The sequence below is a fragment of the Mobula hypostoma genome, chromosome 19 (genome assembly GCF_963921235.1).
Source record: "Mobula hypostoma chromosome 19, sMobHyp1.1, whole genome shotgun sequence".
In the NCBI taxonomy this organism is placed as follows: domain Eukaryota; kingdom Metazoa; phylum Chordata; class Chondrichthyes; order Myliobatiformes; family Myliobatidae; genus Mobula; species Mobula hypostoma.
The window spans coordinates 38,811,272-38,823,526 of record NC_086115.1 but is presented as its reverse complement, the minus strand read 5'-3'; the positions used below and the strand labels follow the sequence as shown (position 1 = coordinate 38,823,526).

The following is a 12,255-nucleotide window of genomic DNA, read 5'->3' as shown; positions in this document are numbered from 1 at the left end:
CAATACTGTACCAAGTGGGTCAGAAATGAAGCCTACCATCACCATCTTCAGGTACAGACAAAAAAAATATTGTTGGACCTGTCAGCAGCCCCAAGACAATCTTATTATTTGTTTAACAGCCTTTTCATCTTCACTTACTACCACCCTTCTTTTGCCCATCCTCGCTGTCACTTTTTCATGGCTTTCTATATTTCATGTGAGCTCTTTGCTATTTTAGCCATGTAGATTGCATTAATGCTATTTTTAACTTAAGAGATACTATCTGGATTGCAGTGCGGTTTCATCATTTACAACACAATTACTTGCAAATAATATACCAGGGATACCTTAATATGACAATACTAGCCAATGTAAATTCAGTAATTTGCATATACATATAATACAAATATAATTATTGAAGGGAGCAACAAAATACTGACAACTATTTTATGCAGTTTTCCAAGTTCAACCTGAAAATAAGCTGCAAGTTTCTTGTACATTGGAGTTTTTGTTTAAATCATTAAGTTTGGAAGCCATAATTATTATAACAATTTGTAACACAATAGATACCAGCAGTAGAGTCATAGTCAACTGAAGTTAGATTTGTAATCAACTTAAGTTCATTGTTGATGTTTCTTAGACATATAGTCATAGTCGTACTTTATTGATCCCGAGGGAAATTGGTTTTTGTTACAGTTGCTCCATAAATAATAAATAGTAATAGAACCATAAATAGTTAAATAGTAATATGTAAATTATGCCAGAAAATAAGTCCAGGACCAGCCTATTGGCTCAGGGTGTCTGACCCTGCAAGGGAGGAGTTGTAAAGTGTGATGGCCACAGGCAGGAATGACTTCCTGTGTTTCATCTCGGTGGAATGAGTCTCTGGCTGAATGTACTCCTGTGCCCATCCAGTACATTATGTAGTGGATGGGAGACATTGTCCAAGACGGCATGCAACTTGGACAGCATCCTCTTTTCGGACAGCATCCTCTTTTCAGACACCACCGTCAGAGAGTCCAGTTCCATCCCCACAACGTCACTGGCCTCACAAATGAAGTGGGCTTAAATATTTCCAAAATTTGATATACAGTGGAATCTCGTTAATTAGGACTCAATGGCACTGGTACATTTTGACATAATTAGGCGGCTGCCCCAATTAGCCAGTTTTATGGAAATAGTTAAAAACCTTTAAGAAAGGCAAACTACCTTTTAACTGAGTAACAAATTATGTATTTAAATGAAATACAGAATAAATTAGGAAACTACAGTACTATAAAATTGTACATTAGTTCCTAATAGTTATCGATGGTGGAATTCATTCAGTGTATGCTGATGTATTCTTTTGATTATCTGTAAATTAATAAAATCAGCACAGGCACTTAGTGCAGATAGTGAAATGCCTTTCAACGATTGCATCCTCCAAATCTTCATTTTAATTTTAATAGTCAAGATGATTGTCAATACCTTTTTTTTTCATAGTTTCTAACTTGTTGAAGTAGTGAAATCATTTCCTTTTCACTCCTGACCATTTCTGGCATCTCCATTGATAGAGTGGAGGGATAGGTATATGCTAAGAACAATGGTTAACTAATGATCAATCACCTTATGGACGCCTTAGCTTACTGTTGTTGGACAAGTCAGAAAGAAACCTTACCCAGCAACCGGTGACATATTAGACATTGTCCTCTATCAGGCCATACAGAAGGGACATCTCAAGGTATAGCTAAATATGGGAAGGATAGCCTAGGGGACAGAAGAAGGGGAAGGTGTCAATATAGGGAACTGATGTTGTATCCAGGCTAGCTTTGGTTTAAAATAATTATAACTAACCAATGATGATCTTACATCTAATTGTATCTTAGCATGTGACTGAAATTATTCTAATATTATCTTAACTTGTAATCATACGATTTCCTGTAATGATCAATGTTATAAATTGTGGAGACTTGTGTAATGCGGGAGCAGTGTCCGGACTGCCTCTTAAGGAGATCAGTCTGTATATTCCCCATAGCATGCTATGAATAAAGAGTAAAAGTTTGAGAAAGCATTGCGTGTGTCATTGCATTTGTGGTACTGTTGTCCTTGCATCGGGTCGATCCACCACGACACCATCCCTGAATGCTTGAAACAGCAATGGGCAAAAAAGTTCTGAATTATCTTACTGTTTATTATGTGCCAACTATCAGTGACAAAAATCACTGCTTTTTGTACACAAACATGTAAGTGATGCTTTTTAAAAAAATTGTTTGCTCCAAGCACAGTGTAGTGACACGCACATGACTGACGCTAGTTAGAAAATGTTCGGCAAATATCTCCTGCCCTAACTAATTAAATATTATCACAAATAATAGGAGCCAATAAGCTGGTCCTGGACTTATTTCCTGGCATAATTTACGTATTACTATTTAATTATTTATGGTTTTATTACTATTTAATTATTTGTGGTGCAACTGTAACGAAAACCAATTTCCCTCAGGGTCAATAAAGTATGACTATGATTATAACCAAAGGGAATCCCAGCTATTTTCTTGATTTGTGTTCTTTAAGAGTTGTCCTAAGTAAGTGGCTACCCCTATTAACTGACGGCCCAATTAATCAGAATCCACTGTATTGCAGAACAGAACTTGACTTTCTCAATGATGTATAAATGCAGATATACTTTGTTTCTTATTACTGCATTGTTAATCATTACTTGGTAATTAAATCAAACTAGACTTCATGTCAACTATGTTTTGTAAATATGTATAAATGGGACTTTTTTTCCTTCTTAACAAAAACTAGGTGTTAACATATTTACGCAGTCCTAATTGGGACACTCGCATTGCAGCTGGCCAAGCAGTAGAAGCTATTGTGAAGAATGTAAATGAATGGAACCCTACTCCAAAGCTAAAACAAGGTATTGGCTTTGTATATAATTCCAATAACCATTTCTAACCAGATTAGTGATATTGAATTGAGACAAATGTTACAATTATAAGTAATCTACTGAAATGAGTCTGTCCATGAAGACTTTCTGAAACATTCTGTTTAATGCTTGTTATGTTAAATGAGTGGTTTAACATATAGGTTTTCAAATTATAAATTTCTTCATTACATCTAATAACTTTGTGATGTACAGATATGTACTAGTAACAGCATGGAAAGCGAGTATATTCAGTTTTTGTGGCACTGTGTGGTTGAAGCAACAATTTTGCTTTCAATCTTGCATATTCATTTTTTGAGATTATACTAGTTTGTTAACACTAGATCGTTATCCCATGTCATGTTCTTAATGAGTTTTTTTTAAGCCTGGATATTTCTTTGTACGACAGTTCCTCATCAGTCTTTTTCATTTTTAATCTTTTTGTGTTCCAACAAATTGGGCAAGCCATCTTTTATGAACGTATGCAACAAATTTAAGGATGACAGAGTTGCTCCAGACCAGTTCTCCACACAGTCGAATTCCAATCTCAATTTTGTGAGAGAGATCCCATGGATTGGTCAAGCAATAGCTCTACATGGACTTGCAGAAATCATAACTTACAGGCTAAGTACAGTTCCAATGCCATATTTTAGGTATACCAATGACACTACTGTTGTTAGCTGAATCTAAGGTGGTGACGAATCAGCATAGGAGGGTGATTGAAAATCTAGCTGAATAGTGCCACAACAACCACCTCTCACTCAACATCAGCAAAACCAAAGGTGGAGGAAACCAGAGGTCCATGAGCCAGTCATCATCGGGGGATGAGAGGTGGAGAGGGTCATTAGCTTTAAATTCCTTGGTGTTTTCATTTCAGAGATTCTGTCCTGGGTTAGATCCTCTGAAATGAAAACCATTAGAAAGAAGCCACAGCAACACCTCTTCTTTTGTAGAATTTTGTGAAAATTCAGCATGCCATCCCAAACTGACAAATTTCTGTAGATGCATGGTAGGGAGTATACTGACTAGTTGCATCGAAGTCTGGTATGGAAACGTCCATGCCCTTGAGCAGAAAATCTACAAAAAATGGTGGATGCAGCCCAGTCCATCACAGGTAAAGCCCTCACCACTATTGAGCAAGGAGTGCTGTCACAGTAAAGCAGCATCCATTATCAAAGATCCCCACCATCCAGGCCATGCTGTCTTCTCACTGCTGCCAAGGAGATACAGGAGAGTAGTTCCCACACCATGAGGTTCAGGATCAGATATTGCCCCTCAACTATCATGCTCATTCACTCACTCCAGCACTTAACTGATTCCACGATCTATGGACTCACTTTCAAGGACTCTGGAACTCATGTTCTCAATTTACTTATTTATTAAGATTATTTTGTTTTATTTTCTTTTTTGTACTTGCATAATTTGTTGTCTTTTGCACATTGGTTGCTTGTCCTCCTTTGGGATGTGCAGTTTTTCATTGAAACTGTTGTGTTTGTATTTATTGTGAATGTCCTCAAGAAAATGAATCTCGGGGTAGTATGTGGTGACATACATATACTTTTTTACTTTTAACTTTGAGGAGAATAATATTAGTATATAGCGTGCAGAAGAACAAACTGGCAATGGGATCAGATGTATTAGATACTACTATGACAAAGATGTAACAATGTTAAACAACAAAAGCTGGTTTCTATAGGTCAGTGGGACTAGGCAGAAAATGGTTCGGCCCAGCCAAGAAGGGCCAAAAGGCCTGTTTCTGTGCTGTAGTTTTTCTATGGTTTCTCTGGTTTCTAAGCCAACATACAGCAGACATGGCTTAAATCCACAGATGAGCTAAAGCTTTGCAGTCTACCATCAATGTTCTGGAAGATCCAGTAATGAGAGGTTCAAATTGATCAGCCCCATAAGCAGTGGAGGCCAGAAGCTTGGTACCTTGCAGCGAGGGGCTCTTCTCTTGACACAAAGCATGAGAGGTACTAGTTACGGAAGAGGCTTGTCATCATTCATAACAAAATAGTTTGGTTGATTTGGTATCTCATCCATCTTATGTAAAAATTGACTGCCCCACTTGCACACGATTACCACAGAGTATGCATATCTAAAAAAACCCGAATAAATCAGATGTAATACCTGTTTTACAAAGACAAGTTTGTAGAATTCAAACTTGATTGTTCACATAGCTAATGTAGGGTTTATTTGTTTATTGTATTTGCATCTAATTATGCTCAGTCTAGAATTAATTATCAGAAAGTAACTTGTCAAATATAGAATTGTCAGATGTTTCAGAAGTCAAAATCTGCAAATATAGAATTTATTTGTGTAATTATGACTAATCGTTGTGGAATTTCATTTTAGAGCCGGTTTCAGAAATTCCAACAGATGAAACGTCTTTGGATCGTTTGAGTTTTGATAGATTTGACATATCACGACTTTTGAAACATGGAGCATCCCTGCTTGGCTCTGCTGGCGCAGAGTTTGAAATCCAACATGAAAAAACAGGTATGTTACTAATTCAGTTTACCTAATTAGAAGATAAGTTTTATATGAATAATGTACTTGTTTTGAAATTTATATCAATTGCAACCATTGTTGGTTTTACTCTATCCTTGCAACATACTGTTTTTGTTCAATTAATCTTCAGCAATTTTTATTATTCATCCATGAAACATGGACATTGTTAACATCTGTCGTTCGTCCATTGAGAAAGTGTAATGATTAATTATTAACCACATGAAATCCACATGATGCTCATGCTATTAGCAAAGAAATCCATGATGTTGAACAGATGACTATATAGGAACTGCAATCTATTTTCAGGTCTTAATGATGTGCAACTTGCAGATAACTTTATAGGAGCACCACCAGTTCCTTTCAGTGGTGAATGTCATGGTTTTGGCTAAATACATAAGCGACTGATTGAGAACGTGAATGCTGAAAGTGACATGATATGACAGGGTAGCATAGGGCAGCACAGTATCTTACTGATTAGCATAACGCTTTACAGCACCAGTGATCAGGATTCATTTCCTGTCTGTAAGGGGTTTGCACATTATCCCCAAGACTGCCCGGGTTTCCTCTGGATGCTCTGGTTTCTTCCCACATTCCAAAGAAGCACAGGTTACAGATGATGAGTTGTGTTTATGCTATATTGGCACAAGAAGCATGGCAACATTTGCAGGCTCCCCTTAATCATTGGACTGTGTTGGTTGTTGCTGTAGGTGACACATTTCACTATATGTTTTGGTGTACTTGTGATAAATAAAGCTAATTTCTTTTCTAATCTTTAAAACCTGGGGAAAATGGAAAGTTAATTAGACTGGATAAGTGTTGTAGTTTCGTTATTTACACAAGTGGAAAGTACGCAAGTATACATTTCTGTGACTCATGAATTGTAGAAAGTTTTTTGAGGAATCAATCGGCTTCTAATCTGTTGTTGTAGTCATCGTATTACCAAAATGAGACTGATAGAAGATTTGCTAACATGAATGGCTAAATTCTTCTTTGTTGGCCATCACCCTCAACTTGTGTGTTACCTGCCGTTTATCAGCACCTGATTATTATCTGGATATTGCTGCATGTGAATATATGGTGTTCTTTACTGGGATTTTATGAATCTATTCAAGCATTGCAGTGAATAGCAAACATTCCCACTTTGAGAAGGGATGGTCATTAATGAAGCAGCTAAAGCTGTCTTAAGCTGAGATTGACAGTGGCCTTCAATAACTGCAACCATGCCAAAGCAAAATACTGATAATGCTAGGATGCTAAATTAAAATCATTCAATAGGTAAATCAGATGTATGGAATTTCAAACTATGACAGTCCATTCTACATTCTTAATTCACAGATAGTGATTGCCATATATTTTCTATTTATTTTGACTGCACCTGGTCTGATGCACTCATGATATCTTGATATTTCTCATCTAATCCAGAATTCAGTTCTCTTATCCATGCTTAGGGCAGGTTACCTGTTGGAATTCAATCAAATGCTGCTTGATAGCATTTGATTGAAAGATAACAGTATTTTCTGACCAGTTGGATTGATATCCTGCATGCTTCCTTTTTGTACCAAACTGCTATGATAAGATGTAGTAAATATAAACCATGCATTCCACCCAACATGAAACTTAGCCTTGAATTGATTCAGACATGTTAAAAGTCTGTCCTGCCCAAATTGCACTCCAAAGTGATTTTCTTGGCCTTTCGAGATGTCAGGAGACAAGTATAGTACTGCTTTGCATTGCCATACTGGCATAATCCACATTTTTTTTCCAGTAAATGCTGGAGACTGTTCTGTCATTATTCTGCATACCCTGTACTAGCAATTGGTCAGGGAACATTAGATAGCATAGTGTCATTCAGTCCAGACAAGATGCTGGGAATTCGAAATATCATTGCAGATAAAATGAAGTCTGGTCAAATACAGACATGGAGATTTGATACTAATTATCAGTTGCTGCTTGCTAATGAATAATCAGTACTGTTCCATGTTGGATTTCTCTTGGAAGAAGCACAGTGTATAGTAGAAGCATGGTATGTGTGTGAGTGGGAAACATTAAGTGGGTTTTATTAAGAGACTTGGTAGAACAACTGCCAATCAAGTTAGCCTGCACCTGTAAGGTAGTGGTTAAAGAATCGCCATGAAGGGAAAAGCTTGCTCCCTATTCTGATCAATACACTCATTGCAGATGCGTTGTCCATGGTAGTACAGAATATCTCCGATAATGCAGCATCCAGTTATTTGAAAATCCTGATGGTCTAACATCTGGTTCATTCATTAGTCCAGAATGTGAGCAGAGGTCCAGAGGCTAAATGGAGTGTGCAGCCAGAGTGAAGATCTAGGCTGGTTGGATGTGTGGCCGTATTGGGGTCCAGACATCCAGCCATTAGAATTGGGGGGTAGGTTTGTAACTGGAGTAAGGATCTTGAGTTCTTGAGTATTTCCCTGTTCTGTGTGTTTTGAGTATTAATAGGAGTCACATCAAGTAGTATAGAAATATCACCACACAGCAATGGTTGCTCTCCATTGTGCTTTGTAGCCGAGGTATAGATTTGGGACAGATGTAGCAGCTGAAAGAACAATTTTCAACAAAGTAAACAAATAACGCACAGAACCACAGAATTCCCAAAAGTGACTCCACAGCCACAAAGCCAGTTCAGTGCTGCAACCATTCCAGGAGCCCAGCCTGATGGTTGTAGGCCACAGCCACTGAGCAGAGGCTACCAAAATAAATTGAAGTAGTTCTCAATTTAGCCTCATCTGGTTCCCGACAGTGATGTGCATTAATAGGGCTTGAGGTCAGTGGGCCACCTGAGGAGCAACTAAGAAAATTCAAGACTTCCTCATATTTTAAGAGTAAGGAATGTTCTGCAAAAGATTTAGTGATATCCAATAAATCAACACTATTTCTTAAAAGTAATATTATTAATACTTTTTTAAGATTAGGCTGTTTCATGCTGATTATTTTATCCAAAAGATACTGAACTCCTCCGTGTTCCTTGATATACTGAAAGCAGACTTTCAGTTAAGCTTCCCAATACAGCATGCATTACAACCTGTGGACTGTCCTTCCACAGTCCTTGTCTGACTCTTTTGGTCATCCATTTTACTTTTCCCTATTTTAGATGCGGATTTGCTATCTGGGCTGGTGCCTATAAGTGTGTAATTTAGAATTCGTAGTTGCCTTTCAGTGCTGCCTAATCAGATTACTGTTCTTCTATCTGAAGTAAAAATGTCTAAATGGTATAGAACAAGAAACAATGGCAAAAAGTGCATGCTTGTACCATCTGTAAATCAGACTGTTTAGGGGCAAAATGGGTATAGGAGGATTAGATATAAGTTTGCCACATTTTTTTTTGAGTCTGCTTTCTTGGTTTCCTTCAAGGCTACAACTTGCAGTCATACCTGACCTCATCAGTTAATTGCTGCTGCACTAAATTATGTGTGCACGGTTCTACAGTGGAAAAAGATCATTGCATGTGAGAGTTTTCCATTGTTTGATGTGGCAATAATGGTCAAATAGCTGGTAGTCTGCAAGCTGAAAAATGTGAATTTAGAATGATGTGGGTAATCAGTAAAACAGTGTTTGAGATTAAGTGTAATTGATAAGGTATCTGCAGAGCATTGAACTTGCAGCTTTGCATGTGGGTGAGCCATCTTTTCCTGCAATCTGTTGAACTAAACTTTCTATTCCTTAGAACTTTGTTTTCTTAGTATTTGTAAACTGCTGGAAAGCTATTTTATGGTAGAATCACTGTATAGACATTAGTGACGAATAATACATGCTCATTGATAACTGAGACTAAAAATCAAAAAGAGGCTCAGTGGTGTCATAATGTATCAGACCTGGGATTTGTATTTTTCCCATGCAGCTGTCAATAATTAATTCCCTTTGTGCTTTGTTCCAGGAGATATTGATCATAAAGAAAGAATAGCTCATCAGAGAAAGTTGTTGCAAAAGAAATTGGGCCTTGACATGGGAGCAGCTCTAGGAATGAACACTGAAGAGCTGTTTAATGATGAAGATCTCATTTATAATCCCTCTCCAACTCCAACAGTACTGAAGCAGCCTGTAGGTAGAACCTCAGGTTGTTTGAGCTCAAGGAATCATGCAGTGGGTTTGGCTTCTTTTGTGCTTCTTGTAGCTTAGTCTGCCTGTCCTTATTTTTTTCTCTTCTTTGCGAAGTATATGTGTTTTTATTGTGGATCTATTAAAATGAAGCCAAGCTTCTGGTTATGATTTGGAACTTGTGTAGGTTAATAATGATCTCAAGTTATTAGGATCTTCATCTGAAAGGCTGATATTTATTGCAAGAGGGAATAGAGTAAGTAATGAAATTTTGCTACAGCTGCAGGAACTGACCTCCTTTACTCAATGAGGGATGTTCTTACATCAGAGGTAGTTGAGAGAGGATTCACTAGGATGATTCCAGGGATGGAATTATTGAAGAACAAATGAGAAGTTCGGACCTTTGTTCGTTGGCTTTCAGAAACAGTATATGAAGTAACCGTGCAGTTATACCAGATTCTGAAGGAACTTTAAAGAGTTGGAGGATTTTTTTTTCCCCTCTCTGTGGAAAATCCAGAGCTCTGAATGGTCTTTCATAATGAGATCGCCCTTCTAAGCAACACACACAAAATGCTGGAGGAACTTAGTAAGCCAGGCAGCATCTATGAAAAAGAGTAATCAATTGAAGTTTCAAACCAAGACCCTTCCTGATGAAGGGAAGGAACATGAGAGGAACAGAGTTAACATTTTTGGTTGATGATCCTTGGTCAGAATTAGAAAAGAAATGTGTATTAAGTTGTATAGAGGGGTAGGAGTGGCTTAGATGCTGTCTGATCTTACTATTTGAGAACACCTCCTATTTGACAGTACATTGGTTGCTCCATATGTGACTATTTTCTATTTCTCCTACTCAATATGATAGCACTTGGCCCTTGATATGTTCATCAAGAGAATGAATGCCACATTATTCCAGCATTCTGTTATAAATATTTATTAGCTTTTTCATGCTATGTACTCTGCACAAATGCAATTAGTATAATTATTTAATACTAAAAATCTTCCACAACTGGCAAATACATATCTACCTAATATCCTGCTGAGAGCAGGATACATTTGCCTGCCTGCCCTCAAGTTACTGATTCAAGGAAAAATGTTTCAAAAATAAAATAGTGTCATTAAGTTTCGATTGGTCAATTGGTTCATCTAACTGTGGAATCATATTTTATAATTAGTTTGCTAAGAGTGATTGGTCATCTTCTAGATATTTCCATTGCTGTAGTGGGAATAGAATTTATAAATGTTCTCAATGCAATAAAAGTCCTATGTCCTATATTTTTGTGGTGTCCATTATCTGGTCTTGAATTGCTCATTTAATTATACTTTTAAGAAGGAAACAATTACCCGAAGTAATTTCTGTAATTTGATTTAAAGATGGATGAAAATTAACATAGAAGAAGTTTGAGAAATTGAAGAACACTAGTAGTGTTTCCAATATTGTTTCCTAACAACAATTATCTTTTGAAGTGTGCATTTTGAAAACTCTGAGTTTGCTTTTGATAACTACTCATAAATCCAGAAGGCTGGTGCCAACACATTTGATTTGTAGCCTCATTTCTATCCAGAACTTTCACCAAATGGTTTCTGATGATATTGAATTTAATTGTGGACATACACAGGTATCCAGTTACTGAGTTTTCATTGGTCATGGCCACTTCAACTTCCACCTTTTTCCAATTTTGGAAACCATTCATGTGGCATTTTTGACTACCTTAAATTATGATCTTCTGTTTTTTGAATATTATTCTACTTCTACAAAAGGCTTAGTCCAGTAGAAGGAAAAAGAAACTGAAGATAGAAAGATGAGGATCCATACAAGACTAACTATCTTTTGGATCCTTGCTTTTCTACCTTCTATTGTTAGATTCCCAATGGAATATAGAAACATAGAAAATAGGTATCGTTTTAACAATTAAAATACTGCAGTATTGTTAGATTCCCAATGGAATATAGAAACATAGAAAATAGGTATAGTTTTAACAATTAAAATACTGCAGTATTGTTAGATTCCCAATGGAATATAGAAACATAGAAAATAGGTATAGTTTTAACAATTAAAATACTGCAGTATTGTTAGATTCCCAATGGAATATAGAAACATAGAAAATAGGTATAGTTTTAACAATTAAAATACTGCAGTATTGTTAGATTTCCAATGGAATATAGAAACACAGAAAATAGGTATAGTTTTAACAATTAAAATACTGCCGTATTGTTAGATTCCCAATGGAATATAGAAACATAGAAAATAGGTATAGTTTTAACAATTAAAATACTGCAGTATTGTTAGATTCCCAATGGAATATAGAAACATAGAAAATAGGTATAGTTTTAACAATTAAAATACTGCAGTATCAGTATTAAATAACTTGAGTATGATTTTTTTTTAATGGGACATTCCAAAAAAAAAAAGAATTTTGTATTTTCAGTTTTAGTTTTCAACTTTTTAGTTAGGTATATGACCTTCACATTATCAGTAGTTATATTGTGCAAGGTTTGTGCTAGTGCCTATATGAGCTGTTGTTAGGAAGTAGTTGTGGGTAGTTTAAGGCAACATTTCCTTTTCTTCAGGAAGACTTGGTGATGGTGTCTAGTGTCTCTGTACTCTTGGCTGAGATTTCACATAGTCTGTGCACAGGTGTACAAAAATATAGGTTACTTATTCCATCCTTATTCTGTGCTATTGCTTTTGGGTTGAAGAAGGAATTTGGATTCTGCTATTTTACATTTTGGAGATAGTTTTACTGCAATAGAATAAATTTGAATTAGTTAGGATATTGGCAAGTAAACCAGATATGAAATTG

General features: G+C 36.4%; 1 protein-coding gene across 2 annotated transcripts in view; it reads left to right on the top strand.

The window, feature by feature from the left end:
- Positions 1 to 12,255, top strand: part of btaf1 (BTAF1 RNA polymerase II, B-TFIID transcription factor-associated) — an 88,384-nt gene that overhangs the window by 15,602 nt on the left and 60,527 nt on the right. The window contains exons 3-5 of one of the 2 annotated variants that reach the window (XM_063071732.1): positions 2,764 to 2,878; positions 5,240 to 5,383; positions 9,294 to 9,457. In XM_063071732.1, the coding sequence (XP_062927802.1) occupies positions 2,764 to 2,878; positions 5,240 to 5,383; positions 9,294 to 9,457 (423 nt within the window). Of the gene's footprint in view, positions 1 to 2,763; positions 2,879 to 5,239; positions 5,384 to 9,293; positions 9,500 to 12,255 lie in introns of both variants that reach the window. The other variant, XM_063071731.1, reaches the window with a different exon arrangement.